This window comes from Chelonoidis abingdonii, chromosome 23, assembly GCF_003597395.2.
Source record: "Chelonoidis abingdonii isolate Lonesome George chromosome 23, CheloAbing_2.0, whole genome shotgun sequence".
Lineage (NCBI taxonomy): Eukaryota > Metazoa > Chordata > Testudines > Testudinidae > Chelonoidis > Chelonoidis abingdonii.
This window is the reverse complement of record NC_133791.1, coordinates 8,791,166-8,817,281: the sequence shown is the minus strand read 5'-3', so window position 1 is coordinate 8,817,281 and position 26,116 is coordinate 8,791,166. Positions and strand designations below refer to the sequence as shown.

Genomic DNA, 26,116 nt, shown 5'->3' with positions numbered 1-26,116 from the left:
GACCCTGTCCAGGACTGGCAAAGCTACTTGTTACTTGGATAACTTTCCATTATCTCTGCTTGTGGCTTTCCTGGTGTGGACTCGCTGCTGGTGGAGATGGCTCTCCTAGGCACCTAGAATGTGGCTGCCCCCCTGCCAGAGGCAGGCAGGGCACTGTCTGTCAGCAGCAGCCACTCAGGGCCATTCCTTGCTGCTTCGTGGAGTAGAAACGTGCCTGTTACTTGTTCTGGGATGTTGGCTCTGCTGTGCACCCCAGGAGCTCTGCTGCGGCAGAGCACGCTTCGGCTCAGCCAGTTCGCACTGGTTCAGGGTTGCTCTGGAGAGAGAATAGATGCTAAACATAGCTCATCTTACTGTTCGGCTTTTGGGAAGTAGCAGTGGTTATTAGACACCACTTTTGATCTCTTGAGAGTATTTTTTTCCCCTCTCCATTTGCAGTGAAGTTTTAGCTGTCTCTTGAGGATCAATTTATGCACTTTCATGTTGCCAGATTTAACTATCCAGGGAAAAGGGGAAGATGGGAGAACTGTCAAGCTTGTATTGCCTTGTCTTGTCTGATCCTGGATCCTCGCTCGGGCAATATCAGCGCAGTCACCCACCCCACCTTGGAAACCCTCCACTTATCCCACCATCTGGCTGATTGTCCTATGGGCCACATAGTCATGGAGAATTGTGTCCAGAAAGCTACTGTCAAAGAAATTGGGTGCTCTCTTCCCCCATGCGTGTTCCTAGCCTCTGCTGAGCAGGGAGCATGCTGGAATCCTCCTCTCAAGTCCTTATGTGGCCAACTGTTGTGTTACTACAAACCATCCGCTCAGACCTGGAACGAACTTTGCTTCGTTTTTTTATGTGAGGTTTTCCTGCTGGCTTCATTTTGTGCCTGGCACTGGCTTCTATCTTGTGGAAGCTGAGAAGACTCAATGGGTTTGGAATAAGCTTCCTTGCAGCTTTGTACTTGACTCTAGTGACCCTGTGGGACAGTTTACTTCATCCTGTAGCTGCGTGATTCAGTGTAGGATCCTTGGCTACTTCCCCTATATGATTTGAGCCTGGGCCTTCGTTACAGATTTCAGCATTCCAGGGTCTTTGAGGGAGCAACAAGTCAAGCAACTTGTCTTCCTGCATAAGGACAACCGTATTGGCCCCTCTGCTGGAAACAGCCGTGCAGATGCTAACGGCATTCATCATCCCTTTGCAGCGCTGCAGGTGCAGATGGCACATGCTGAACGTAGTTCAGAAACTGTCCCTGGTGCACTGAATTGGGACAGGCTCCAGTACAAATGGGGCGTGAGCTGGGGAGGAGTGGAGAGGTCTGGAGCTGAGAGAAGAGGGTGGGTGCCTGGGAGAAATGATGCTTCTCCTGGCATGGAGAGGACTGGCTGATGGGAAGGTGCATGGGAAAACTTACCTGTACTGAGAGCAGGGCCCTATTGTGCTAGGCGCTGTACAGACTCATGGAGAGATACAGTCCCTGCCCCAAAGCGCTCACGGTCCAACAGATGTGCTGGACGCAGTGTGGGAGGGAAAGCAGAGACGTGGAGAGAGGAAGTGACTTGCTGAAGTCGACCACCCGGTCACTAGTGGAGGCAGGAATTGAACCTAGTTCTCCTGACTCCAGTTCCCCTCCAGCAGGCCGCCCTGCCTCCAGCTGGCCCTTGGCCTCTCCAGTAGGGGGCACTGCTGCAGGTCCTGTGAGCAGCCGCTGCCAAATCGAGACAGTTTGGCTGTCACCGTTGGATTGAGAACCCAGCCTGCAGGGTGCCAGAGTCTGGACTTGGCACTTCAGTCACTGATTCCAGTCCCTTCATCCCAGGTTTGTCTCATGTGTTTCCTCAGGCCATTCTACCCCCCGCCGCCGTTCACCAGCAGTGACAGCGGTGTTCCCACGGACACCCCACGATCTTTGTGACACCGTGAGAAACTCGCTGTTTTTGTGATAGGTCAAATGCTGGCCAGGAAGAGGAGGCTCCGTGGTGCACAGTTGTCACCCTGTCAGACTGGGCATATTTGCACCATGCAAATTTAGGTTTCCTGAGTGCCTCTTGCCAGACTGAAGATTTCGCTTCACTGTGGGGCAGGCTGCTGCAGTGAACTAGGATATTAATACACCCCCACTGAGGAACTGGCATTGGACCTACAGTGGGTCACGGTGGAGAGCCCCTAGTGGCCAGGTGCCCTTTATTTAAAATTGCCACCTTACCCAGTGAAATTGGTAGCCTCCCTGTACAGGAGCAAAAGAAGGCTATAGGCCAGAGGTTGCAGTGTATTGGCAGAGCTTTGCAGGGAGCCCAGGACCAGGAGATCCAGAGTGCTGGAGCTCTTCAATGAGGCAGAGCTACTCGCTTCCGGCTCTGCAAGTCATCTCGTCTTCTGTGTCTGTCCTAAAGTCTCTGGGGCAGGAGCTGTCATTGTTTCTTAGACAGGGCCAAGCCCCAAACTGGAGCTAATCACGAAAGGCTGGGCAAGGCTTCTGCCTATTCCATGCCTGTTGGGCTCTCCTCTTTCCCCCCGAGCGAGCCTCTTCTGTCTATAACATTCATGACAAAGCCCTCAGTACATGATGTGTCGCAAGCAGAACTTTCATGATGGCTCCAGCTCACAGCAGCCATTGCTGTCGGTCGGGCCGATGCATATTTGAGTGCGATCTTGGGTAATTAAAGCCAGCAACTCCACTCCGGTCAGCGTAGCCTTAAGGTGCCTTTGCCATGTTTAATATTTAATATGAGCAGCAGACAAAGAAACCTGAGCCACCACCAATGCCAGCATGATAGGATCTGGCCCAAATCCAAAGACTACCCCTACCATACCCTGGAGGAGCCAGTAGCGGGGCTGGTCAAAAGCTGAGTGCTGATTGACCATGCGGTCTGGGCAAGGCTAGTGAGAGGCAGAGGGTGGGTTTGTCAGACCATGGAATTGAAGACTAGTCTTGAGAGCTACGTATTACTAGTGAATGTTCCAGACTCATGTGATGCTTTCCAGCTGTCGCCTCATCCCTTTACAAAGGAGGTCAGTGTCAGTCTTCTTGCCTTTCTTCCAGAATCCTCACTCTGGCTAATTTTGCAAAGTGTGGATTCAACAGCAGAGAACAGGTTAAAATGACTCATTTCTTTCTCACCCTCCTCTCTCCTGCTCGCTGTATACACTACCTTCCTTTTCATTTGACTGTATCCTTCACGTGTCAAGTCGTTTCTTCTGGTTTCACTGCTAAACGTTCCTTCGGAGCAGATTCTGCTCATGACTGTGTTTATTTCTAGTGAGGGCGGCGGGTTGGAGCTTGTTATTGAGAAAGGCCTTGATGCCAAACTCACGGTGGAATGCACCTCTGACCTGCATCCATCCCTGAAACAGGCTGATTAATTCTGTGGATGATTAGAAGTCAGTCAGCCTGCTCAGAGCTGTTCTCACCATGGGACTTGTGACAAATTAATGAGAGAGATTCCAGGTCGGTGTTTGATTTGCAAGAGTGACTTTGATGTCTCGAATAACGAGAACATGAGACTTAAGCACCGCCCACCCCAAGCGTTGCCCCACCCCATTGCTCCAGCACGCAATGCAGCTTGCCACCATTCTGCTGCCTGCCCGTAGATGTCTTCAGCTTTACTTCTGACATCTGGGTAAACTTCCCCCCGCAATGCCTGCTTGATTAGCGAAATGTGTGTAACCCACCTTTCCTTTCACTCCTCCTTTTGCTGCTTAGTGTGGACACAGGTGGCGGGACAATGCCAGTTGCAGCAGAGAGGGACTGCACTGGTTTGAAACGTGGGAAAAACTGGAGCACGGAATGGGCCAGGCTTCTGTTTTTAGTATCAGTTACAAAAGTGGCATAAAGCGCTTCTGCGGCAGCAGGGCAATGGCAAGCTGGTGCTGTAATTGGTGGGAGCATGGTTATTGTGCCCTGTTGGTTGCCGTGTGTGTGCGTGTTTCTGTTTGTGTACTCATTTACCATTGAAAGAGTGGGGAATTACCAGGCTGCCTGGAAGGGAGGAAGTGCATGGTTTCCCAGGGATCCCCTGGGCTGCCGTCCTGAGCTGCCCTTGCGGTAAGGTTCTTGGAGAGGTTAGGCTAGTGAATTAAGTATAAGGGATTGAAATCCCGAGGCCTTCTGGTAATAGGAGTTAATGTCCCAACAGCTGAGTCTGAGCCCTGCATCCTTCCCATGCAGACAAGCACCTTGCCCATTATTTGGTGGGTCTTTCAGACATGACTTTAAAGCGAGGGGTCCTTCCTGCTCCATCTATTTACTAGGGCTTCTGTGGGGCTCTTTGTAACAGCCAGAGTTTGTGGTGGCATCACTAGCCAGCATTTTCCCCTCTCCCCCATGTTGGGGTAGGTTATTTTCTACCCTCTGGGCTCCATTTCAGTGGGGTTGTGTGCGAAAGCTAGTGAAGCACTAAGGGCAAAGAGGGACTATGGAGATAGATGGAGTAAAAGGAGCCCACTCCAGAGTGGGCCAGGCGTGGACTGTGTTAGCTCACATTGTCTTTGTGCCTTCCAGTGCCAGGGAGGGGTGTGGCACTTGCCAATGTGATAACCTGGCTCCTTGTGTCAGTGCCTCTATTGCAGGCAATTGTGTATTCGTGTCCCACTGTTAATTACTCTGTCACCCCTCTCTTTCATCTGCTCCCATCATCTCCCCATCTCAGCCTAATGAAGACTTGATCGCTTCCTGCCCTGTGCCTAGGATCATCAGAGCCCACGCCAGCTCTTCTGACTAGGGAGCATGGAAATGAGCCGAGTTGGGCAGATTCCTGCAGCAAAGGGTTGGGAGGTGGCAGGCACAGTGCAGACTTGCTCTGGGTCACTCTGCCAGTGCAGATCAAGCTCTAAGCAACTCCTGAGGAATGGGTATACATGTGTCACATGCATAGACTGTCAAGTGAATATTACATGCAGCATGGGATGCAACGTATATATATAGTGCCTATCTCATATATAGCGCTTTTCAGCAGCAGATTTCAAAGCACTTTACAAAAGGCATCCAGTATCGTTATGCCTATTTTACAGATGGGGAAACTGAGGCACAGAGAAGGCAGGGACTTGGCCTTCTGGGTGACTTTGGACAGTAGCAGAACCCATGTCTCTACTCACCAGGCGGTTCATATTAGTTCACACAAATCACTGTATGACCTCCCACAAGTCCAGTATATAATACATGTAAATGACTTGGATTTCAGGTCTATGTGGACAGAAGTTCATCTTCTCATGGGTCCGACTATTACTCCAGTACCAGGGTCCTTGAGCAGAGAGGGCCAGTGCCAAAGGGCATAGCATTGGGGATGTCCACCACGAGCCCTCCACGCACGCTGCACTGGTGACCCAAGTTGAAATCTGAGCCCTGCTCTCTGGAGCTGACGGGCCTTGTGGTTCCAGCCATGTGCTCTAAAGAGAGCAGGAATCTGTATGTTTATGTACAGACGCCCCCTGACTTACGCAATCGTTCGATTCCGGAAAGCATTGCATAACTCGAACTTTGTGTAAGTCAGAAACGTATACCCGTACGTTACGCAAAAATTTCAGCAACTCAAAAATCCTGTTTCTGGCTTATGGAACTTTTTCCATAAGTGCAAATTTGCGTAAGTCGGGTCTTGCATAACCCCCACGGGGAGCGTCTGTACACATCTAGGTGTCTGGCTTCCCTAGCCTGTGCTTTTGGAGGTTTCCACCCGTGTTTAGATAGAGTGGCTTCCAGCTGTTCTCCTAATGGCATGAAAGTGGCAGATTCCTTCTCCCTCACCAACAAGACACTGCTGATGTAATTAATATTGATGGCAGGGAGGCTGGGCCCAAGTGGAGGACCAAATGTGCACAGATGAGTCTCAGCTGGAGCTCCGGCCTAACTGGTCTCCATGGCAACATCCACCTCAGTCTCCTGTAGAATTCATGCTGGCCTTTCCCGTCCTCACACACACACAGATGCACGTGCATGCACGGCACGGCTCCTTCCCCATCGCCTGCCCTCCTGGCCAGGGGTCTTTGTTTCCCTCTTTTGCTTTCCTCTCAAAGGAGAGACAAGAACAGATACCCTCCTCCCAGCCCACATTTAGCACCAATCATTGATTTACATATTCAGTGGTGACACCCCAGGTCCCTTCTCAATGAGAATGGCTCAGGGTCTGCTCCAGAACCAAGTGCAATGGGGCATGGAGAAGGAAGGAGGTTTTAGGATTGCTTCTTAATTGTCTTTTTATAGTGCTGGTCCGTGTCAGAGACAGGATAAGGGCCTGCATGAATCACTGGTCTGATCCACTGGGACAGTGCCCACTTCCCTTGAAATATGGATCTAAGTTTTACTTCAGGAGGAAAACTGTCAGTTTAAACTCTCTGCCCAGGCATACTTAGAGCATGAATTTAATCTATCACAAAGCAGGGATACTCGGCAAAGAGACGCATTGATACCTCTGTTAGCTGGGTGGCCATCAATACCTATTAGAGATGGCAAAGATCTATCAGATCATCTCAGCTATTCCCCTTCTCCCCTGCATCCTGACCAATCTAGGATTGTTCCCTTATGTGTGTTCCCAAGGGCCTTGTCCTATCTGGATTTAAATGACTTGACCAATGGGACTTTCCAGGGAATAGTTTTCAGCTAAAACCAAGCTTCCCTTAATATTCCACTGCTTAATTTCATCCTATTCCTTCCTGCTAATTCTATCTCCCAGTGTCACCCCAAACACTTCCTTTCTCTCCTTGTCATATGCACCCCTTCAAACACTTACCTTCGTGCCTACCCTCTTACTGCTCATTGAGTTCAGCTCTGGGTATTTGTGTGCTGTGGTTTTACAATTTCTCGTGATAACATGGCTTTTACGAACAGTGGCCTGGTCCCTTTGAAACCAATTGAAAGATTATTTTTGACTTCCGAGGGGGTTGGACTGGGATCCTCCAGCACTGCATTATTGGACACCAGTGGAGGGGATGCAATGAGAGTTCAATGAAACGTTCATAGAGGCGTAAACTCTGTGCCCAAAAATGTTCCATTCAAGGGGAAGATGGCCAGCTAAATGATTAGATCTGTTTCAAAGATGCCATTTTTGTGTGCACCCTTCTGTAGTACATTTAAGACTAGGGTCTTTGAATGAATCAGAATAAAGAAAAACTGCTGCAATGAAGCACTGACCCTCACACTCATCCTGGATTTCCCAAATGTTGGCTTTATTTGCTTTCAGGTGTGACAAAGTTCCTCCTCCACCTTGGTGGGTCCTGCGCTTATTGGCGGATTTGTTCACCTCAGTGATCTTCCCTTCTTGTGGAACCCACAGTCTGAGTCAGCTCCTCCTGTGTCTGATCAGGAGTTGGGAGGTTTGGGGGAACCCAGGCCCACCCTCTATTCCGGGTTCCAGCCCAGGGCCCTGTGGATCGCAGCTGTCTACAGTGCCTCCTGTAACAGCTGCATGACAGCTACAACTCCCTGGGCTACTTCCCCATGGCCTCCTCCAAACACCTTCTTTATCCTCACCACAGGACCTTCCTCCTGGTGTCTGACAATGCTTGTCCTCCTCAATCCTCCAGCAGTATACTCTCTCACTCTCAGCTCCTTGCCTTCTTGCTCCCAGCTCCTCACACACGCTCCTCCCTGCCTGACTGGAGTGAGCTCCTTTTTACAGCCAGGTGCCCTGATTAGCCTGCCTTGATTGGCTGCAGGTTTTCTAATTAAAGTAGCTATCTCTACTGCCTTCTAGAAAGATCTTAATTGGCTCTAGGTGCCTTGATTAACCTGGAGCAACTCCCATTTGGTTACCAGGGTACTAGGGATTTGTTTAGCCTGGGGCTAACATACCTGTTTCTCAGTACTTTACTGTAGCCATCTGGCCTTGCCCCATCACACAGGATATTCACCTATCCCTTCCAAGGTCCCATGCAGCAACGCGGCAGGGGCAGGTTTCGACACGTTGCTGTAAAGGCAACATGCCATTAATGCAGGAGTTGCTGGAGCGTGATCTGAAGAGCCAGTGTTTGCTGAGCCAGCACTGTAACAGACTTGTGGAGGAGTGCCTGTAACACACACCAGTGGATTACGCTTGTGGAAACTCAGGTCCAAGTAGACAAATGGAGAGGCCGTGCTGTAGTGGGGAAAATGCATCATGTTAGAAAATTAATTCTGTCCTGTTACACATGGCACCTCACGTATCCAGGAACAAATCCTACTTAAAGATACGTTAGCTGCTTGTGGACAGCTAAGGGTCATCGTGGTCATTTGAAGTGCTTGTTTACAGGAGGACACTGAGAAAAATTAAGGTTTTTTAATGGATTAGTTAAACTGCATTAAACCCCTGTATGAATTTGATTTAGTTTCATTCACTTTGGAAATGAATGAAGCTAAACTGAATTAAGGCTTCTTTAACTGTCTACACAGGGGCTTCATGCAATTTAAGCAGTCCATTTTCAATTCACACCTTCAGCTAATTCAGATTAATTTTCCTGAGTGTCCCTGTGTAGACAAGACCTACCACATTTCTAACCTTGGCAATCCTTGCCTACACTAAGGGCAAAATTGTATTCAAGATCATGTGAGTGAGCGCAGGTGGGGCATTTTTTCAATCTAGCCAAGCGTCATGATAGGCAGCGCTCATGTACTTTTGCCAGTGTGTCAAGGTGAGATGGGTGCATCGAGTGTGAATAACTGGAGGGAGGGGAAGCTTTGCTCCTCTCAGGTACAAAGACATACTGGGCAACTGTGCTTGGCATCTGCCAGCTGTTTGGTAGCATGGGACATTGGTGAAGGTTTCAGCTGAGTTTCCAGCAGTTCCCTGGAGATGTTGAATACCCTGAACTACCCCTTGTTCTGCAACTGGTGTGTTTGTCACTGGACTGGGATGACCTCTTTCTTTCCCCAGGGCATGTTCCTTCCTGGTGGAATTCTAGCCTGCAGTTTATCCTGACAGCAACAGCATGTTTATGGGGTTTCTTTCGTTTGTTTTCTACCCTTTCTCTCTCTTCTCTCTTCCCCCCTCTGCCCCCCGCCCAAGTTCCTGTAATCAGAGACATTTTAAACCACAAATCTAGGTAAATCCCACCTCCTACCTCCCACCCATGAGTTTTAATCAAGTTTCCTACTGTGATTTTCTGATTGTTTTCTCTGCCTGTTCGGAGAGGGGACAAGTGCCTCTGTGATCTGGAGCCGATCCAGGCTGCCAAATGCACATTCTGCCTTCAGCTGGGGAGAAGGTAGAATTGTCAGGATCCCCCTCTCTCTGGGTCTCAACATTCCCCTCTTCCTTCCTCTGCGTAGCACCTGCCCCTGACTTTTCTTGCAAGATTAATGTCCAGGAGCAGGAGGCCAAGGTTGTTCTGGTCCCCATGAGCTGGGGTGAAGCATGCTTGTGTCTACCGGCACTCTCCCAGCAGGCTCTTGATGTTAATATCACGGCAAGTGCAGTCTGGGTACAGACAGCAGGATCTGTGAGGCAGTAGTGCAAGCAAAGCGAGAGGGAGCCTGCCGTGTGTGTGTGTGTGTGCGTAATGTGCAATAAGCGAGGAGTCTGAGCAGATTTTCTTTTTCAGTGCAAGGAGAAGGAGCAATTTAAGTATTAAAACCCTCAAATCCTTCTCTGGCTTAATAACAATAAACATAAGTAATAATATAAACACTTCAGTTTATAATACAGAGCCTGTTGCCTTGGGCTCTCAAAGCACTTGACAATGCTAGGCTGGTATTAGTCCTTAATGCTCATTGGAGACCCCCGGCTGAAAGGCTCCATATGTGTGGCAATTATCATCATCCCCATTTTATAAAAGGGGAAACTGAGGCACAGAACCCCACAGCAAATCAATGGCATAGCTGGGAACAGAAGCCAGGCCTCTTGACTCCCCTTGCCCTTCCCCCCCTGTTTTTCCCCCTCACCCCATTCCTATCACCACCACCATATTCTCTTTCCCAGCAGTCTGCTCTGAATGCTGGATACTCTGCCTTCCAGTGCCAGCAGCCTCCAGAGAGGCCAAGGATTGGATGCAGGGCCAGCCCCAGGTTTTTGGGAGAAGGGTCTGTACTCAGCCATTCGTGCCAGGGCCCAGGCAGACTTCTTGGTAAACCCTGTAGCATATCTAAGGTGGGGGGAGAGGTTGGCAGGGAGGCTAGGGATCAGGGTGACTGGCTCTGGCAGTGGATGAAAGACAGAGGGAGAATCAGGGTGAGGGTGCCTGTAACTGCAGGCCAGGGGGCCCTGAGTTAATTATTTAAGCATGGGGCAGTGTAGTATGAGTGGGACGTTGTTGGCATGGGCTAGGAGGGGGTGCTGTGAGAGCCATGTGCCACTGCTCAGGTTACTCCTGCCACAGAGCAGATTGAGTGGCCTGGGGCGGGCACTGCCACTCTCCCTTAGAGAGAGTCCTTCCAGCTAAGGCCGAGAGGACAGGGTGGGGCGAGGAAGGGGCATCTTGCTCAGCCACCGCCCACGCTTTACCAGAAGCAGGGAGTTTAATTCTCCAGAGCCCAGGTACAGGCAACAACAAAGCATGCCCGCTGGTACTGCCGGGCTGGGGCCTTTTCAATGCCTCCCGCCAACGTCGTGCCACTGATCCAGTTATCTGATTGGCTGAGCCTGAATCCTCCAGCGGTTTTCCGGCCATGGGTGAATGCCCAGTGTCCCAGTGCCAACGCCAGCAGTTGTTTCCATCGAAGAGTAAGGCTGCGGGAGGAAGAGCTATTCGTAAGTGTTCCCCTGGTGGCTTTGGTCCCTGTAGGGTGGAGGCTGCAGCCAACTTGTTTTCTGCTGTTATCTGGGGCACTCTTTGCAGGGGAGAGCCTGGGTGTTTGTAGAAGCAGTTGGAAGAGTGGAGATGGAGCTAGCACCAGCCATCTGCAGACCGCGGTTCACTTGTGCCCCTCAGAACCCAAGCAAGGAGCGGCTGGTTGCTTTAATGATGATAGAAGTGACCCACTCACTTAGCAGTGTGGGAAAGTAGCCTGGGCCGAATTAAAACCAGGATAAGTTGTGCCAGGCGCAGAAGGCTGTGTGAGTGGTTTATTTCAGCTTGACTCCAGGTGTCATCAGCCACTCCTAGACCACAATCAGAGGGTCTGCACAGCGTTTTGCACTGGGTTTGCTACATCCTTTTGAAACCCAGTTTTGGTTACCACTAAAGCTCTCCTGTAGATGAGACCCATATTGCTTGGGAATGATGGAGCTGGCATGTCTCTCCTTCACTCTCTTCTGTCACCTGTTTCTTTGCCCATCCAGCCATCTTCCCTCCTCCAACCACCTTGTTCTATGTCCTTGTGGAATCCCAGTCTCGGATCCCTGCCTTTCCTGGGGGAGTTGGTTCTATTTCCTGGGCTCCCCTTGGCCTCATTCTTGCTGCTTTGCTCGTGTTCCCGGCATCTCTAGGGACGAGGAGGGAATGTTTCCATATGTCACTTTTGTGACTTGTCAGCTGTGACCAACCACTGTAAGTGACGCTGCTTCCTTCCATTCTGTCCCTCGCCTTGGTAGCCTTCTGCAGATGCTGCAAGCCCACCCGGCTGGACAAGGCCCAGTGGGCAGGCTGTTATGTCGTAAATTGATAGTGTGAGGACGTCGGAGTTCATTCCTCCTCTGCTTGCCCTGGTGGGAGCGGTGGTGAGGGAAGGGGAGCAAGCAGCCGTCACTCCAACTGTTGCTGGTCTGGTGCTGCAGAAACAGACTCATATTAAAGGATGAAAGCTGTGACCCTTCCGCTCCACCAGGCAGAGAAGGGCCGAAACGTTTTCCCAGCTCTGGCTGTTCTGAGGAAAGGCCAGATCACCCGGGTTTGCCCAGTCCCCTTAGCTCAGAGAATGAAACCCCCCATTAACATTCCTTCTTGCTCTCCATCTCGAAGGAGCTGGTCACTGCACCATACCAGGGGGAGCGCCTGAGCCTGGCATGGTCCAGCTAGAAGGAGGCTACAAATCCCCACCTCCTTCCCCTTCACCTAAACCTTCCTCCCTTTAGCAAACGCAGGCTCACCGGGGGAAGCAGTGGAGAGCTCAGACCAACTCACCACGCAGGCCGTAGTGATGGCAGTTCTAACTGTAGAAGCAAATGTATTAATGCAAATAAATCCAACTGAGATCTGTCACCCCAACACCTCCATCGTGCGCATGGTTATTTTTCCCCTCCGAGGCCGAGAGCAGTTTGACAGGAAGTCAGCACAGTTACTATAAGCATGAACCCTCCCTTCTGGCTTTGTCAGCTTGCTGAAGTGTTGTCTTGCTAGTCCTGCTCTATTTGTGTCTCTCCCTCACCTTCAACCACCCGGGGGGCCGTGGGGAAAGGTCAGCTCTCCGCTCTGGTTTTCTACCATTCACTAAGAGCTGTCGAATGCACCACTGACCCCTTATTCTGCGCAGTTCTAGGCACACGATGATTTAACTAGAACCCGATATTTTCCAGCCGCAGTCCTCCCTATGCAAAAACACACTGCCGTTGCACCAGCCAGCAGACTTGTTCCATGACTCAGACCAGCCATGAGAGGACACTTAGTGCTGGGGAATGTTATCCTCATATTACAGATGGGGAAACTGAGGCACCCATTGGTTGTGACTCACTCAGGATCATGCAGGGGAACAGAGACCCATAGATCATCGTGGATGCACTTCCAGCTTTGGGGGCAATGGTGGGAGCTCAGAGGTTTTGGCCATCATGTCATCTAACCATGACGGGTAGGTGAAAGTGCAGCCTCCTAGATGTTAAGGCCCAAAGAGACCATTGCAGTCATCCAGTCTCACCTCCTGCATAGCAGGCAAGAGATGTCATTCTGTGAGCCCTTGAATCTAGCCCGCCTTGTGGTAGAACTAGAGCAGGGGTAGGCAACCTATGGCACGCATGCCGAAGATGGCACGCGAGCTGATTTTCAATGGCACTCACACTGCCCAGGTCCTGGCCACTGGTCTGGAGGGCTCTGCATTTTAATTTAATTTTAAATGAAACTTCTAAACATTTTGAAACCTTATTTACTTTACATACAGCAATAGTTTAGTTATATATTATAGACTTTTAGAAAGAGACCTTCTAAAATGTTAAAATGTATTACTGGCACGCGAAACCTTAAATCAGAGTGAATAAATGAAGACTCGGCCAACCACTTCCGAAAGGTTGCTGACCCCTGAACTAGAGCATTTCTCTTAGAAATACATCCAATCTTGATCTAAAGCTTCTGGAGGGATTACCACACCTCTAGAAATACAGTTCCACTGGTTGATTACCTTAACTGTTTTGTTTTTTAAAAAGCCCCTTGTATCCAGGTTGAGTTTGGCTAGATTCAACGTCTTGCCCCTGCTTTTTGTGGTGGGTGGTCTCCCCCACTTCCACCAGTGCTAGAGGAGTATGAAGTAGTAGATTTGCTAACACTGATGCAATCTGAGAGCCAAGGTTAGAGCACAGGTCTCCAGAACCTCAGTCTCTCTCTTCTGTGTGGTGTTTCTATAACTGACTCATGTATATGGTTAGACAGGTAGTGTGTAATTCGTTGGTTCTAAGGCCAGAAGAGATCATTGTGATCTAGTCTGACCTCCTGTCCAACACAGGCCAAAGGATGTCCCTGAACTCATTGCTGTTTGAACTACAGCATCTCTTTTAGATTATCATGCTAAGACTGTCTCATAGCTACATTATGCTTTCTCGTCTCTGCATCGTGTCCACCTGTTGTCTGTAGTCAGAAACTTAGATTATGAGGCAGGGGACCATCTCTTTGTTATATGTTTGCCCAGTGCCTTGGCCTGTAAGTGATGCATATAATCACAGCATATGGAAAGATGAGCCAGCAGCCCCTTCAATGTTCGGTATTTTTAACTGCAAATTCATGTCATTCCAAACCCAGATGGGCATAAATGCTCAGAGGTCCTTGCCATCATGTCAATATTCCTGCTGTTTGATGTTTACTCAGACATAATGTGCTGTACCATTTTATTATGATAAGAATCCCATGAACTTTCTTACCATACTGGTTAGTACTTTATGCCCCGATTCAGCAAAGCAGCTGTGTACATGCTGAAGTCTTACTGTAGAAAATGGAACTGAAACACATGCTTAATGTTACAAACATGCTTAAGTGTTTTTCTGAATAGAGGACTTAACACCTCTTCCAATTTAAAAAAAAAATTGACTCCAAGTTTTATTCTTTTGCCTGCTATGGTAACTTCTGCCAGGATACCTAAAATTAAAGTACAACTGACTAGAGATCCCTTTTGGAAAGGAAAACTCCTGCTGACTTCAGTGGGAATTTCATGCTATGCAGAACATGTATGGCTGTGCATCTTTGTCAGTTATAATAAACCTGGTTTGTATTTCTCAGTTCTGAAGGGAGAAGAGAGATGTTTATTTTATTCTCTCTGGGCTTTGTGCTGACATAATCTAGCCATATCACGATATCGGACAGGCGCTTTGTAAAATCAAATTTAAAATCATCTGCTGGAAAAAAACATTTGTTTTATTACCAATAATACCTGAGATTATGTTTCTTTCACTTTTAACAAACAGTTGATTTGCTTGTTACTGTTTAGCATGGGCGGGAGGGGGTTAGTATTTTTATTTATATGTTAGTCTCTGCTTGGAGATCCAGCGAAGTCAGTTTCACTCTTACGCAGAGAGAGGAAATTTCACATCAGAGTCAGGAGTCCTCATCTTTGACATGCCACTCCCACCCCACGAAAAACACCACCCCCTGAGGGGCCTCAGCGCTACAGCTTTAATGCTGTAATGTCTGCGGCTTCTAAAACAACCATATTCATTGGATTATTGATTGATTTTTTTTTTTCTGTTAAAGTGAAAATGTGTCTATTGGACTCAGGTGTTACGAAAGCTTGTTTTTTTACAGAATTTAAGTGTTTGGCTAAAATTAAACTGACGCTGTCCATTTGGCGAAATAAACACACTTCCTTAGTCTTTTGTTTAAATGCCAGTATATACCCAGAGTGTGATTGTTTAACTTTGCTCCAGGTGGAAGGAATGATGCCTTAATTTAGTATCCTGATGCAGCCTCATCCAAATATCCTCCTTATACTTCATTGCCCTTCCATTATTTTATCGAGGTTGTTTTGTATCATTTTAAATTTGAGAAATGTTTGTTTACACAAATGCTAGGGATCTGCCCCTGTTTTAAAGAGAATGTCACTAGATCAAATTGAAAATAATTAAAAAAGATTTTAGGAAACATTAAGAACAATAGAAATGTTTCCAGTATTTTAAATTCCAGCGCGACATTTTCTTAAGCAAAAGTAAATGCTTTCCCTGTAATGTTTGCAACCTGGTGCTTAGTGAAAGTGAAATTGACACTAGTGCCACTAGAACCAAAAGTGAAACTGACTAGTTTAACTTCAGCCTGAAGGCTGAGACCAACACGGAAAGGAAATGAACCCTGAAATAGTGACCAGTAAATGAGGGTGTGACTCTGTTCCTGACAGCAGTAGTAAAAATTCCCCGGGTGTCCACTAGCAGAGCACCACCTTTGTGAAGAGCACTGAGAGATACAGATGAAAAGGGCTGTGTAAAGTCCAAATATTCTTTGTTCATTCTCTGGGGAGCTCTCATCTGAGCCCATCCTTCCCCTAGGTGGTTAGGATCAGCAGGTTAAATGGAAATCATTCCTGGTCCCTAGGTCAAGAACCGGTCTGTTTCTGAGCATCACTTGTGTTTGACTAATGGAGCTGGAGTCAGAAATAATTCTTTGTAATACAGCATTACCTCTCCCTCTCTGCTGCACAGCAGTTCCTGGTGGTGCACATAGGCCAGCGGGGATGTTGCTGAGTGTGTGTGCCCCAGGGAGGGGCTGAAGGAGAACTGCCCGCCAGTGCACCTCCTCCCCTCCCCACAACCCCCTTCTGAGCATGTATCTGTCAATGGCACAGCTGCGCGGGGAGATGACTGTAATGGGAAATCAGACGGAGCATCAGTTATTGATTGGAGTTATTCCTAAACTGGAACAATGAGGGCAGAGTGGATTAAACGTTTAGGTCCCAACCTCTGCTCAGCCATCCCTTCCCCCACCACAATCTCTCTTTGTTCCCGGAATTAACCGCTGTGGGCCCCAGGCGAAGGGGCACCACTCTCATCTCCCAGCTCACCGCTTCCTGAACCTTGCTCCTGCACTCGGGGCTGGGCGTGATTGAGGTTGGTGATTTCTATCTGTGCCTCCAGAGTCACACAGGGAGGGAGCCTTGATGCACCAGGTGTCTCTCTGGTGTCGAATCGGCAGGGTAGGTAGGGCGTGTTCTCGGCTGACACAAAGGGGAGATTTCCCAGTGTCTGACTCTCCCCGCTGCGTGGGGAGGGGGGCTGGCGAGGCAATGGTGAAGGAAACAAGCCCAGCTCGGTTGGGTGCTGCTGGCTCAGTGCCGTTCCCCTCATGCATCTTTCAGCACCCCTGCTCCCCCCATTCCAGCTGTGTCCTCGCACACTCCTGGCCGCACAAGGGGAGCAGACGCTGTCAGGCCCTGCTGTCTCGCTCTAAATAATTTACTAGGCCTCATCCCAGACGTAACGGAAAGGGAGATGGGGGCAGTGGGGGCCTGGTGCTGCCTTGGTCGCAGCACGACATGGCTAGAGAAGCAGAGAGTGGGATGCAGAACACAGAGGCCTGGATGACCCCCACATTCCCACCCTTCTGATGCGGCTCATCTCCAGTGGATTGGGTTGGGGTGATCCGAGGAGAAGGCCTCAGTCTGCAAGTGCAATGAGCTCCTAAAGCCTCTAGGATCCTGCTACTCTGCCCTCGCCTCTCCGAGTGCCTGCAGGGGCTTAGGCTGTCGCTGCTGGGCTCTTCTTGGAGAGGACGTGGGTGCCTGCCTGCTCTCGTCCCCAGGCTGCCATCGGTAATGGACTCTTCTGTAAGGAGAGGTGGAGGGAAGGGATGAGATGCCCCTGTCCATCTCCTTCTAGTGGCGGACTGTACTCAAGGGCTTTGGCCAGCCTGGGTCAAGTAATGAGGTTTCCATTCCATCCCTCGTGGGGGGGGACGGGGAGGGAATCTCCCTAGGACCTTTGACCCTTGCCCTCAGGAAATCTTCCACCATATTCAGCCTACACTTTATGCTCTCAATTTTACCCCATCTCACCTCCTTCCCCCTTGGATTAGCTCCTCACCCTCCTTGGTGTGGATTATGTCCTCTGACTACCTCAAGAAAAAGGATGGCACAGTGGTTAGGGAGCCAGCCTGGGAGTCGAGAGAGCCAGGTTCAATGCCCTCCTCTGACAGATACTTGCTGTGTGACCTTGGGTATGTCACTTAGCCTTTCTGTGCCTCAGTTCCCCATCAGTAAAATGGGGCTAGCCGCAATGCCCTGTCTCCTGGAGTGCTGTGAGGCTCTAAGTACCTTAGACTATGAGGTTCTCAGACAGCATGGTAACGAGGGGCCATAGAAGCAATTGTTTTTCTCCTCATTAGCTGGGTTTGTCCGGTCTGAACGCCAAGGCGTGGACAGTGTGGAATCAGGACTGGAACTGTTGCTCACTCTCTGATCTTTGTTGAGGGCAGCACTTCTGCATTGGTGCAGCTGCAGTGCTTTAGAGAAGACGCTACTGTGCGGGTGGGAAAGCTTCACCTGTCGGGAGAGTGCAGCTACCTCGGTGAGAAGCGGCGCCTATGTTGACTCCCCTCCACAGAGCCTGTCTGCCCCAGGGCTTAGGTCAGCATAACCACCCCGTCACTCAACAGGTGGATTTTTCATACCCCTGAGTGATGATGTAGTTATATTTGTAGTGTAGACCTGGTCTGAATCACTTAACCGCTCTGTGCCTCTGTTTAAAAGCATGTCTAGGGTATGGTTCCATTACTCAGCCCCCAGTGGGGAGGGCTTGGGCAGGGCCTCTGGCTTCTCTGCAGCGTCCCCTCTGGTTGATCTTGGCATGGTTTTTATGGGCTCCAAGTGGGAGCCCCGGCCCATCCCCTCCTCTGTCCAGCAAGGAGGTTGTCATGAAGGGGTGTCCAAAGCATGTGTGGTTCTGAGGTTTCTTTAAGAGGAGGAGAAAGGAAAGATAAAAGTAGGCATCAGCATCTGACCTCCTTTCCCCATTCCTGCCCTGAGCCCCAGTGCTCCCTGACTGAGCTGGCCAGGGAGAGTCAGAGGTGCACTCGCCCCCTAAGCTCACCACAGACCAGGGTCAGTTTCTGGCCCAGGGGGTGGCTGGAATTTGCAGCTCACAGCAGAGCTCTCTCCTCAGCCTCCCGTCCTCTTCTCAGCACCGTTGCTGCTGGCTTTTTCCCCCAGGTTTTGTAGTTTGTGTCACTGCAACGCACCAGAGCTTTGGAGAGCTGCAGATCTAGTGGGGACAGGCAGGAGTCCTGGGAAAGATGTGGATGAATTGGAGGGAGTCCAGAGGAGAGCAACAAAAATGAGAAAAGGTTGATAAAAGCTGACCAATGAGGAAAGGTTAAAAAAGGGGCATGTTTAGTCTTGAGAAAAGAGGACTGAATGGGGGGACCTGATAATAGTCTCTGAATATGTTAAGGGCTGTTATAAAGAGGATGGTGAACAATTGTTCTGCATGTCCACTGAAGATAGGACAAGAAGTAATGGGCTTAATCTGAAGCAAGGGAGATTTAGGTTAGATGTTAGGAAAAACATGAACTCTATGTTACGTGCCCAGCAGTCATTGCCAGCAGAGCCTACCACCTCGCTCCCCATCACCCCTCACGTTCTGCCCAGTCTTCTGCAAGCAGGTAGCTAATTGAAACCTGCTCGAGGTTTGCTCTGCATCCCCGCATCTGTCTGGTGCTCTGGCTTCTTCCCTTTGCCTTTCGAGAAGTCTGGTCGCCAGACAGCTCTCCCCTCTCCCGTCTGAGTGGCAGCTTGATTATGCACTACACACTTACACTTCTGCTCCCAAGAACCTGCTCGAGAGGTAGAGGGGGGTGGGGCTGGATAAAGCCCCACTTGTCCTGCATTTCATATTCACATGCTGTCTATCATCTCTTGCACCCTCTAATCTTGGAGCTAAACAGACTCATCTGCATTTAAAAAAAAAAAGAGAGCGAGAGCAGCAGCAAGGGAAAGAGTGAGAGAGGCGATCCACAGAGCTTCATAAAAATGATAAATTGCTTTTAGATATTGGGTAGGAGAGAAAGCGAGTTCTTTTTTTATTTGACGATATTAGTCGCTTAGTGGCGCATTGTTGCTGTGCATATGAGCTCAAAATCTCAAAGCAGTCAAAGCCAAGCGGCCGGGAATTGAAGTGTAAATGAGCCACTGCCAGGCTTTTCATTTTGCCTTTTATGATTTCTCTCTCTCTAGCATGTAGGTCAGTCTCCATGTTCAACGTATATTGTGTATGTGTATATGGGGTGGGTGCAGTGTGTCTGGGTAGTGAGAGCCGTTTACACGGTGGGGGGTGTGTGTGTGTGTGTAATACATTTAGGCTTGGAAGGTGTAGACTTTTATCGGTAAATATCTATACACGTCAGTTTCACTGTACATATGCAAACCGACAAAAAATCGTTTCCATCTGTAATGATCAGAATTTCAGTGAGGCAAAGTAAGAAAAGGCTGCTTGAGAACTTACGAGAGTTTGATTCAAGGATATTGACTGTCTATTTTGACATGTGATGTTAACAATTTGTGGTTTAGCAGTGATCTGTTTACAATCTCAGCGTCTACTGTCATTAAATTATTATTTCTGCTCACCGCTGTTCAACATCCCACCCCCCCAATTTCCCATAAGTGTGGACATTTAAATAGATAAAAATAGTAAAAATGCTTTAAAAAAGATCACTGAAATTATTTGAAAAGAAAAGAAAAGGATTCTGCCAAGCCTAAGTATGAGCAGGATATGTATCTGTAATGTAAATCTAGTGGGTGTGTGCATGTATGTGATAGATCAGCTGTTCTCAAACTGTGAGTCGGCCTGACTGTGGCTTCAGCCCTGGGTGGCTGGGTTCAGGTTACAGGCCCCCTGCCTGGAGGGCTTCGGCTCTGGCCCACCCGCCCAGGGTGGTGGGACTCAGACAGGCTTAAGGGGTCGTGTAGTAATTTTTGTTGTTAGAAGGGGGTCCTGATGCAATGAAGTGTGCGAACCCCTATGATAGATATGTGGTGAATAGTATATGCCGTGGATTTGTGTGTAGTGTGCGTGCATGCGCGGTATATGTGGTGTGCGCTCTGTGTGATTGTGCAGTGAAAGGGTGTGCTTTGGATGTGCGTGCACAGTGGCTGTGTATGTGGAGGGTATTGTTCTGCACCGGTCAGTGACGTTCCTGGGAGTGGTCCGAGTGCTCTGTCTTCTCTTCTCACTGCTGCGATTGTGCTTTGCTCACAAATCCTACACGCTGAGTTTGTGTGTACCTGTCCCGCCTCCACCCCTGCACCTCAGCCAACTTAAAAATTACCTTTCCTGTTATATTAGCAATTCAGATGCTGATCTGGTTCGTGCTGGCTGCTCTGATTACTGTGTGTAATAAAGAGATTTGTGCATTCCCTATTAGAAAGACACAAGCCCTCAGCCATGTGATCCTGGTAGATATGCATAAATTGCAATGTATAAAGAGAGAGAGAGTCTGTGTGTGTGTGTGTGTGTGTTTTCTACCCCCATGCTGAATAGTTACAAGATGAAGACATTTTTTTTTCTTCTCTCTCAGGTTTTTATTTTAATGGCCTTTCTCTCTTACTTGAACGGGTGTCAGTAAATGCTGTTGGCGAGGAGGGCTCAGGAAGGCTTGATCCCAGCCATCCTGTCAGAAAGGGTGTGGTCATTGTGAATACTTTGGGGTGGGGATCAGAGGCAATTCATCCATCTACCTCAGTTGGAGGGGCCAAGAATCTCTCCATGACCTGGTTAATTTCATCCGCCCTGCCCTCGTGGCCACTTCTTGTCTCATTGTATCACAGTAGAGGCTGGGCATTATCAAGCTCTGTTGTGGTAGATGCCATAGTGCACAGAGTATGTGAGAGTCTCTCCCACAAAGAGCTTATGCTCTAAACAGACCAGACAAGACAAAAGATGAGTGAGGGAGAGAGGCCCCGGGAAGGGAAGCGATTTGCCCAAGATCACACCACTGGGCAGTGGCAGAGCTGGGAATGGAACCCAGCTCTCTGAACTCCCAGTCCCTTTCTAGAGACCAGGCTGCCTTCCAGCTGACTGAGTTTGCTTTCACCCAGTACTCCCCGGCTCTCTCTGGGGCTGGTGTCCTGTGTGGGATGGAGGGCACAGAGCGCCATGACTGTTTCTTTCCTGTGTCACTATCTAGGGCGACACCTGCCATAAGTGACCTGTCAAGGCCCCTTTCATAGGTGCTAACTCTGCTCTGGGGCTGGAGCACCCACAGAGAAAAAATGGTGGGTGCTGAGCACCCACTGGCAGCCCCCCATCAGTTTCCTTCCCCGCCCCTGCAGTGTTTCCTGCCCACTGGCAGGCCCTGCCAATCAGCGCCTCCTCCTCTCTCCTTGCTCCTCCCAGACGCCGCATCAGCTGTTTCATGGAGTGCAGGAGGTGCTGGAGGGAAGCGGGGCGGAACGAGGGTGTGGAATGGGACAGGAGGAGGCGGGGCAGGGGTGGGAAGAGGTAGGGCAGGGATGGGGTCATGGGGGAAGGGATGGAGTGGGGGCAGGGCCTGAGGCAGAGCCCGGGGATCGAGCACATCCCGGCACATTGGAAAGTCGGCGCCTGTGGCACCTTTGCAGAGACGGGCTTCCCAAGGACAGTGCAGGAAACTTGCCCTGTGTCTGTCCGGGGGACTCGGCAGAGGGGGCGGACAGCAGGAGGTGGGACCTTTGTGTGCAGCTTTTGCCATACGTAAGTTGGTGCCAACATGGCATGTCATGCTCCTCTTTGCCACCAGCCGCCACTTCTCGCTGCCTGTTAGCCCTGCAGGGTGGACCCCTTTGGGAGCAGGTATCTGGGAGGGGAATGGGACAATCAGCCCCTAAACCCAGAGATCCTGACGTATGCACCCAGTGGCGCGTTGAACAGCTGTGCTGTTTTGCCCCCTGCCCAACACGGATGTGGGAAAGGAGCTGTGGCTGGCTGAGGCAGGTCATGCAAGTGCAGAGGGCGGGCGGAGAGAGGGGGCCAGACACTGAGAAGTGGGAGTGATTTTGAACCCTGGCTTCCTGGGGATGTGCAGCGTCTGGGCTGCTCCGGCTGTGTGTGAGGAAGGCGCTGTGAGAATGTAAAGCCCCCTCCCTTTGGGGCGCTGTTTGGCAGGAGGTTACTGTACCTGGGCCTGATCCAAAGCCCTTGGAGGCCCGTGGAAAGACTACCATTGGCATCAGCTCCATGTAAGATGGTAGGAGCCGCTGAGAAGCAGCTGCTCAGGAGGGCAGGCAGATCTGCAGAGAAAGGCCCCACGGCTGGAGGGTGGGTCTCTGACATAGTACAGAGGCAGGAGATTTGATTGTTAATATCGCGGCGCGCTCCTACTCCCATCCTGGCCTGTGGCCAGGAGGGCAGGATCTGGCCCGTACTGGCACACTTTAGGCATTGTGTAAATAACTACGCTTGCGACTGCTTTGTTCTTGCAGCCGCCTCACTGGCGGCTGTGTGTCCCCCTGCAATTTGTCTTGTCTTTGGTCTCTTGAGGGCAAGCTCCTGGGGGCTGTCTTTATTCCTGGGTTTTGTGTTCAGTTTGCTGAGCCCAAGAGTGCTGAACAGATAAAATAATGCACAGAGGTTTTGCGAAGAGAATAACAACACCATCTTGCATCCCCATATAGCTGATGGCGATTATCATCATGTGGGGAAACTGAGGCACGCCATTTGCTCAAACTTATGCAGTGAGGCTGTGGCAGTCAGGAACGGCATGCAGGAGTGTGGGCTCTTAGTCCTTCCTGGTTCCTATTAGATAAACTCCCTCCCAGGACCAGCGCCAGTGTTTTTGGCGCCCTAGGCTCATGGACATTTCGCCACCCCGCGCGCTGCTCCCGTGGCTTCGGTGGACCTGCCGCAGGCGTGCCTACGGAGGGTCCGCTGGTCCCGCAGCTCTGGCGGAGCTACCGCAGGCGTGCCTGCGGGAGGTCCACCGGAGCCGCGGGACCAGGGGACCAGCCGCAGGAACACCTGCGGCAGGTCCACTGGAGCCACGGGAGCAGTGGACCCTCTGCAGGCACGCCTGCGGCAGGTCAACCGGAGCTGCCTGCCACCCCCCCCAGCAAAATGCTGCCCCCTAATAATCCTGGCGCCCTAGGTGATTTTCTAGGTCGCCTAAATGGAAGCGCCGGCCCTGCTCCCTCCTACACTCCGCCATGGAACCCAGGAATCCGGGCTGCTGTGACTGTTACAAAACAAGGGGAGCGAGGTTCTGTCTCTGGATAAGCAGCCTAGGCTGACCTGCCCTCTTTCTGCTCTCTCCCCCCAGCATGCCGAGGAATGCTGTGCGGATTCGGAGCCATATGTGAGAGGAGCACCACCAACTCCTCCCAGGCCTCCTGTGTCTGCAAGAAGACTATCTGCCCGGTGGTGGTGGCCCCCGTCTGTGGATCGGACTATTCCACCTACAGCAACGAGTGCGAGCTGGAGAAAGCCCAGTGCAACCAGCAGAGGCGGATCAAAGTCATCAGCAAGGGGGCATGCGGTAAGTAGAGCCAAGGACACGCTCGAGCCCTGGCAAGGCGAGATAGGCATCTGTGCGCCAGACTCATCCTGACTCTCTGGCATCGGCGACATCCTTCAAGGGAGGGAGCTGTTTGCATTTAGTAGTTTGGAGGGAGTGGGGGCTGCGAAATGAATGGTCACAGCCAGTCCTCAACCACGGTCAAAGCATTGTAGGGCGCTGGGGAGGATGGAGAAGGAGACAGACGTCCCCAGGTTGGAAGCAGGGTACCCAAGGAAAAAGGTTAGGTGCCAGCGCCATCCCTGGTGTACAGACTGATCCAGCATGTAGACGCCTTTGTCCACCACCAGGGAGTGACACAGACGCTCTTTAACGGTGCACGGCGACTCTCCGAAACCACCTAGGTTAAGGAGACTCCCTTGTGCCATGGAATCGGTAGAGAACATCTCGGAGGAAGAAGGCAATAACCTGGCCAGGGCACCAGGGTGACTGTGCCCCTGGGCTTGTGAAAAGGGGCTGCGGGTTCTTTAAAGATCACAAGTGGGCAAGCTGTAGGTTTTACATTTTGTTCCAAAGGTGCTACCTCCAGCAGCACAGCGCCCCCTAATGCCACTCTGAGATATCAGGCCTGGGGGCAGGGGGCCGGTGGGAGTATGGCTACACTGCAAACCCACAGCAGGGCGTCTTGGAGCCGGGTCAGCTGACTCAGGCTCGTGTGGGGCGCCCACTGCGGAGCTAAAAGCAGCAGCGTAGATGTTCTCACTAAGACCCTGTGAGCGGGGAGAGCCTGGGAACCCAGGCTCCAGCCTGACCCGGACCATCTATGCTACTGTTTTTGCCCTGTAGCATGAACTCCATGAGCCTGAGTCAGCTGATCTAGGCCCTGAGACTTGCAGTGTAGATGGCTAACCCCACTACCTGATCACCAGCCTGAGGCTGGCTTTACTAATGCCTCTTCCACTTCACCTCGGCGCCGATGCCCCTCAGTGCTAGGGAGAAGATGCCCCACCAGCCTTTGCCATCCCATAAAGAGCAAGAGCCTCCACCGAACACTGAAAGTGAAGAAAATGTCCCTGGTTCTCTCCATCTCTTTTCCAGCCCTGCCTGTAACACTCCTCAGCCACAGGGCTCTAAGCCCTTTCAAATGTCATTATCTTAATTTAGCAGACAGGCATACCGAGGTACAGGGAAGTGAAGTAACTTGGCCAGGGTCATGCAGCCGCTCAGTGGCAGAACCAGAACCAGAACTCATCTAAGGCTAGGATTCTAGCCACGAGGCAGCACTGCCTCCAGAAGCGAGAGCCATTCGCCTGCTCTGGAGAGAGAGTGTGACAGATTAGCCCCCACACACATCTAAGTGAGCCCCTGCTTCGGGGATGGAGATTTTTCCAGGAGGCTGGGTGAGTGAGGCTAATAAAGGCTTTCCCTGGGCTGGCATGCACCAGCTGCGAGCAAGGAGCTGTGTAAATGAGCCCCCCGTCTCCTCGTCTCAGAGTAAATTAACTTGACCTTTCCTGAGCGTAGTGCTCCGGCTCACAATAAATCTGCACCCGGCATTCCTGCCAGGGCCCGCGTCAGAAGCGAGAGTGTGCCGAGTGATTTATTTAAAATAATAATCATAAAAAAAGTGACAAATTAAAAAAAAAAAAAAGGAAAAAGCTGACAAATAAATTTGGACCCATTCCTGTCAGTGAGGAAATTGCTCCTTGAGCTCTTCCTCCAATTACATTGTGCTGACGGTACCTTGAGGACCTCTGTTCTGCTTGTTTGCTGGAGCGAGTCTCCCAGAGCTTGAGCTTGGAAGAGAGCTCGCAGTGCGGGGAGCCAGGGGAGTTGAGAGGAGGAGGCTGGGAACTAGAGATTTGTCTGAAGCGCCAGCTGGCTGGGCGAGGGCTTCCCTTTCTTTGTCTCCCCTGGATCTAGGGGCTGAGTCTGCAAACAGTTGAGCACCCTCCACTCCTGTTGATTTCAGGAACGGAAGGGCAGCATCTTGCAACATTCCTACAGGTCTGATCCAAAGTCCAGTTGAAGCCAATGGCGAGACATTGGTTGACGTTGGTCGGCTTTGGGGCAGTCCCCGCAGGCTTGATCCTAGGAGAGGCTGAGCAGTCTGGCCTGGATCCAGCCAAGCCCTGAGGCAAATGCTTCGCTTTATGCACATGAGCACCTACGTTGAGTTTAGCAGCATTACTCACCTGCAGAAAGTGAAGCGCGTACTTCAGTGCTTTGGCTGCATCAGGTGCTTGGCACCTGGCCGGCTCCGGCTCCTAGCTAGAGCATGATGGCAGCCCAGAGCCAAGTGGAGACAAGGTCTCTCTGTCTTGTAATGATAGTGAAGAAAAGTCTGGGCAACTGCAGGGCTTTATGATGAGTCTCACCAATGACAGTCCTAGGCCCCACAACAGATCTGGCGCCTTTCAGCATGCCGGGTTCACACATGGACGGTGGAGTCAACCTTTCCAGACTGCTGTACCCCGTTCAGGAGTCTGATTGGTCTTGCATACCCTCAAGTCTCTTAAAAACTAGACTATTTGCTTACAAAATCGGACATAAAATACATAAATGTCACAGCGCACTGCTACTGACAAATTGCTCCATTTCTCATTTTTATCATATAATTCTAAAATAAATAAATTGGAACATAAATATCATACTTACATTTCAGTATTTAGAGCCGTATAAA

At 50.5% G+C, this 26,116-nt stretch overlaps 1 protein-coding gene across 8 annotated transcripts in view; it reads left to right on the top strand.

The window, feature by feature from the left end:
* The window catches only part of AGRN (agrin), a 221,549-nt gene that overhangs the window by 127,754 nt on the left and 67,679 nt on the right, over positions 1-26,116 (top strand). For all 8 annotated transcript variants that reach the window (XM_075060217.1, XM_075060216.1, XM_075060219.1 and 5 more), the window contains one exon: positions 23,239-23,454. In XM_075060217.1, coding sequence (XP_074916318.1) covers positions 23,239-23,454 — 216 coding nt within the window. The remainder of the gene's footprint in view (positions 1-23,238; positions 23,455-26,116) is intronic.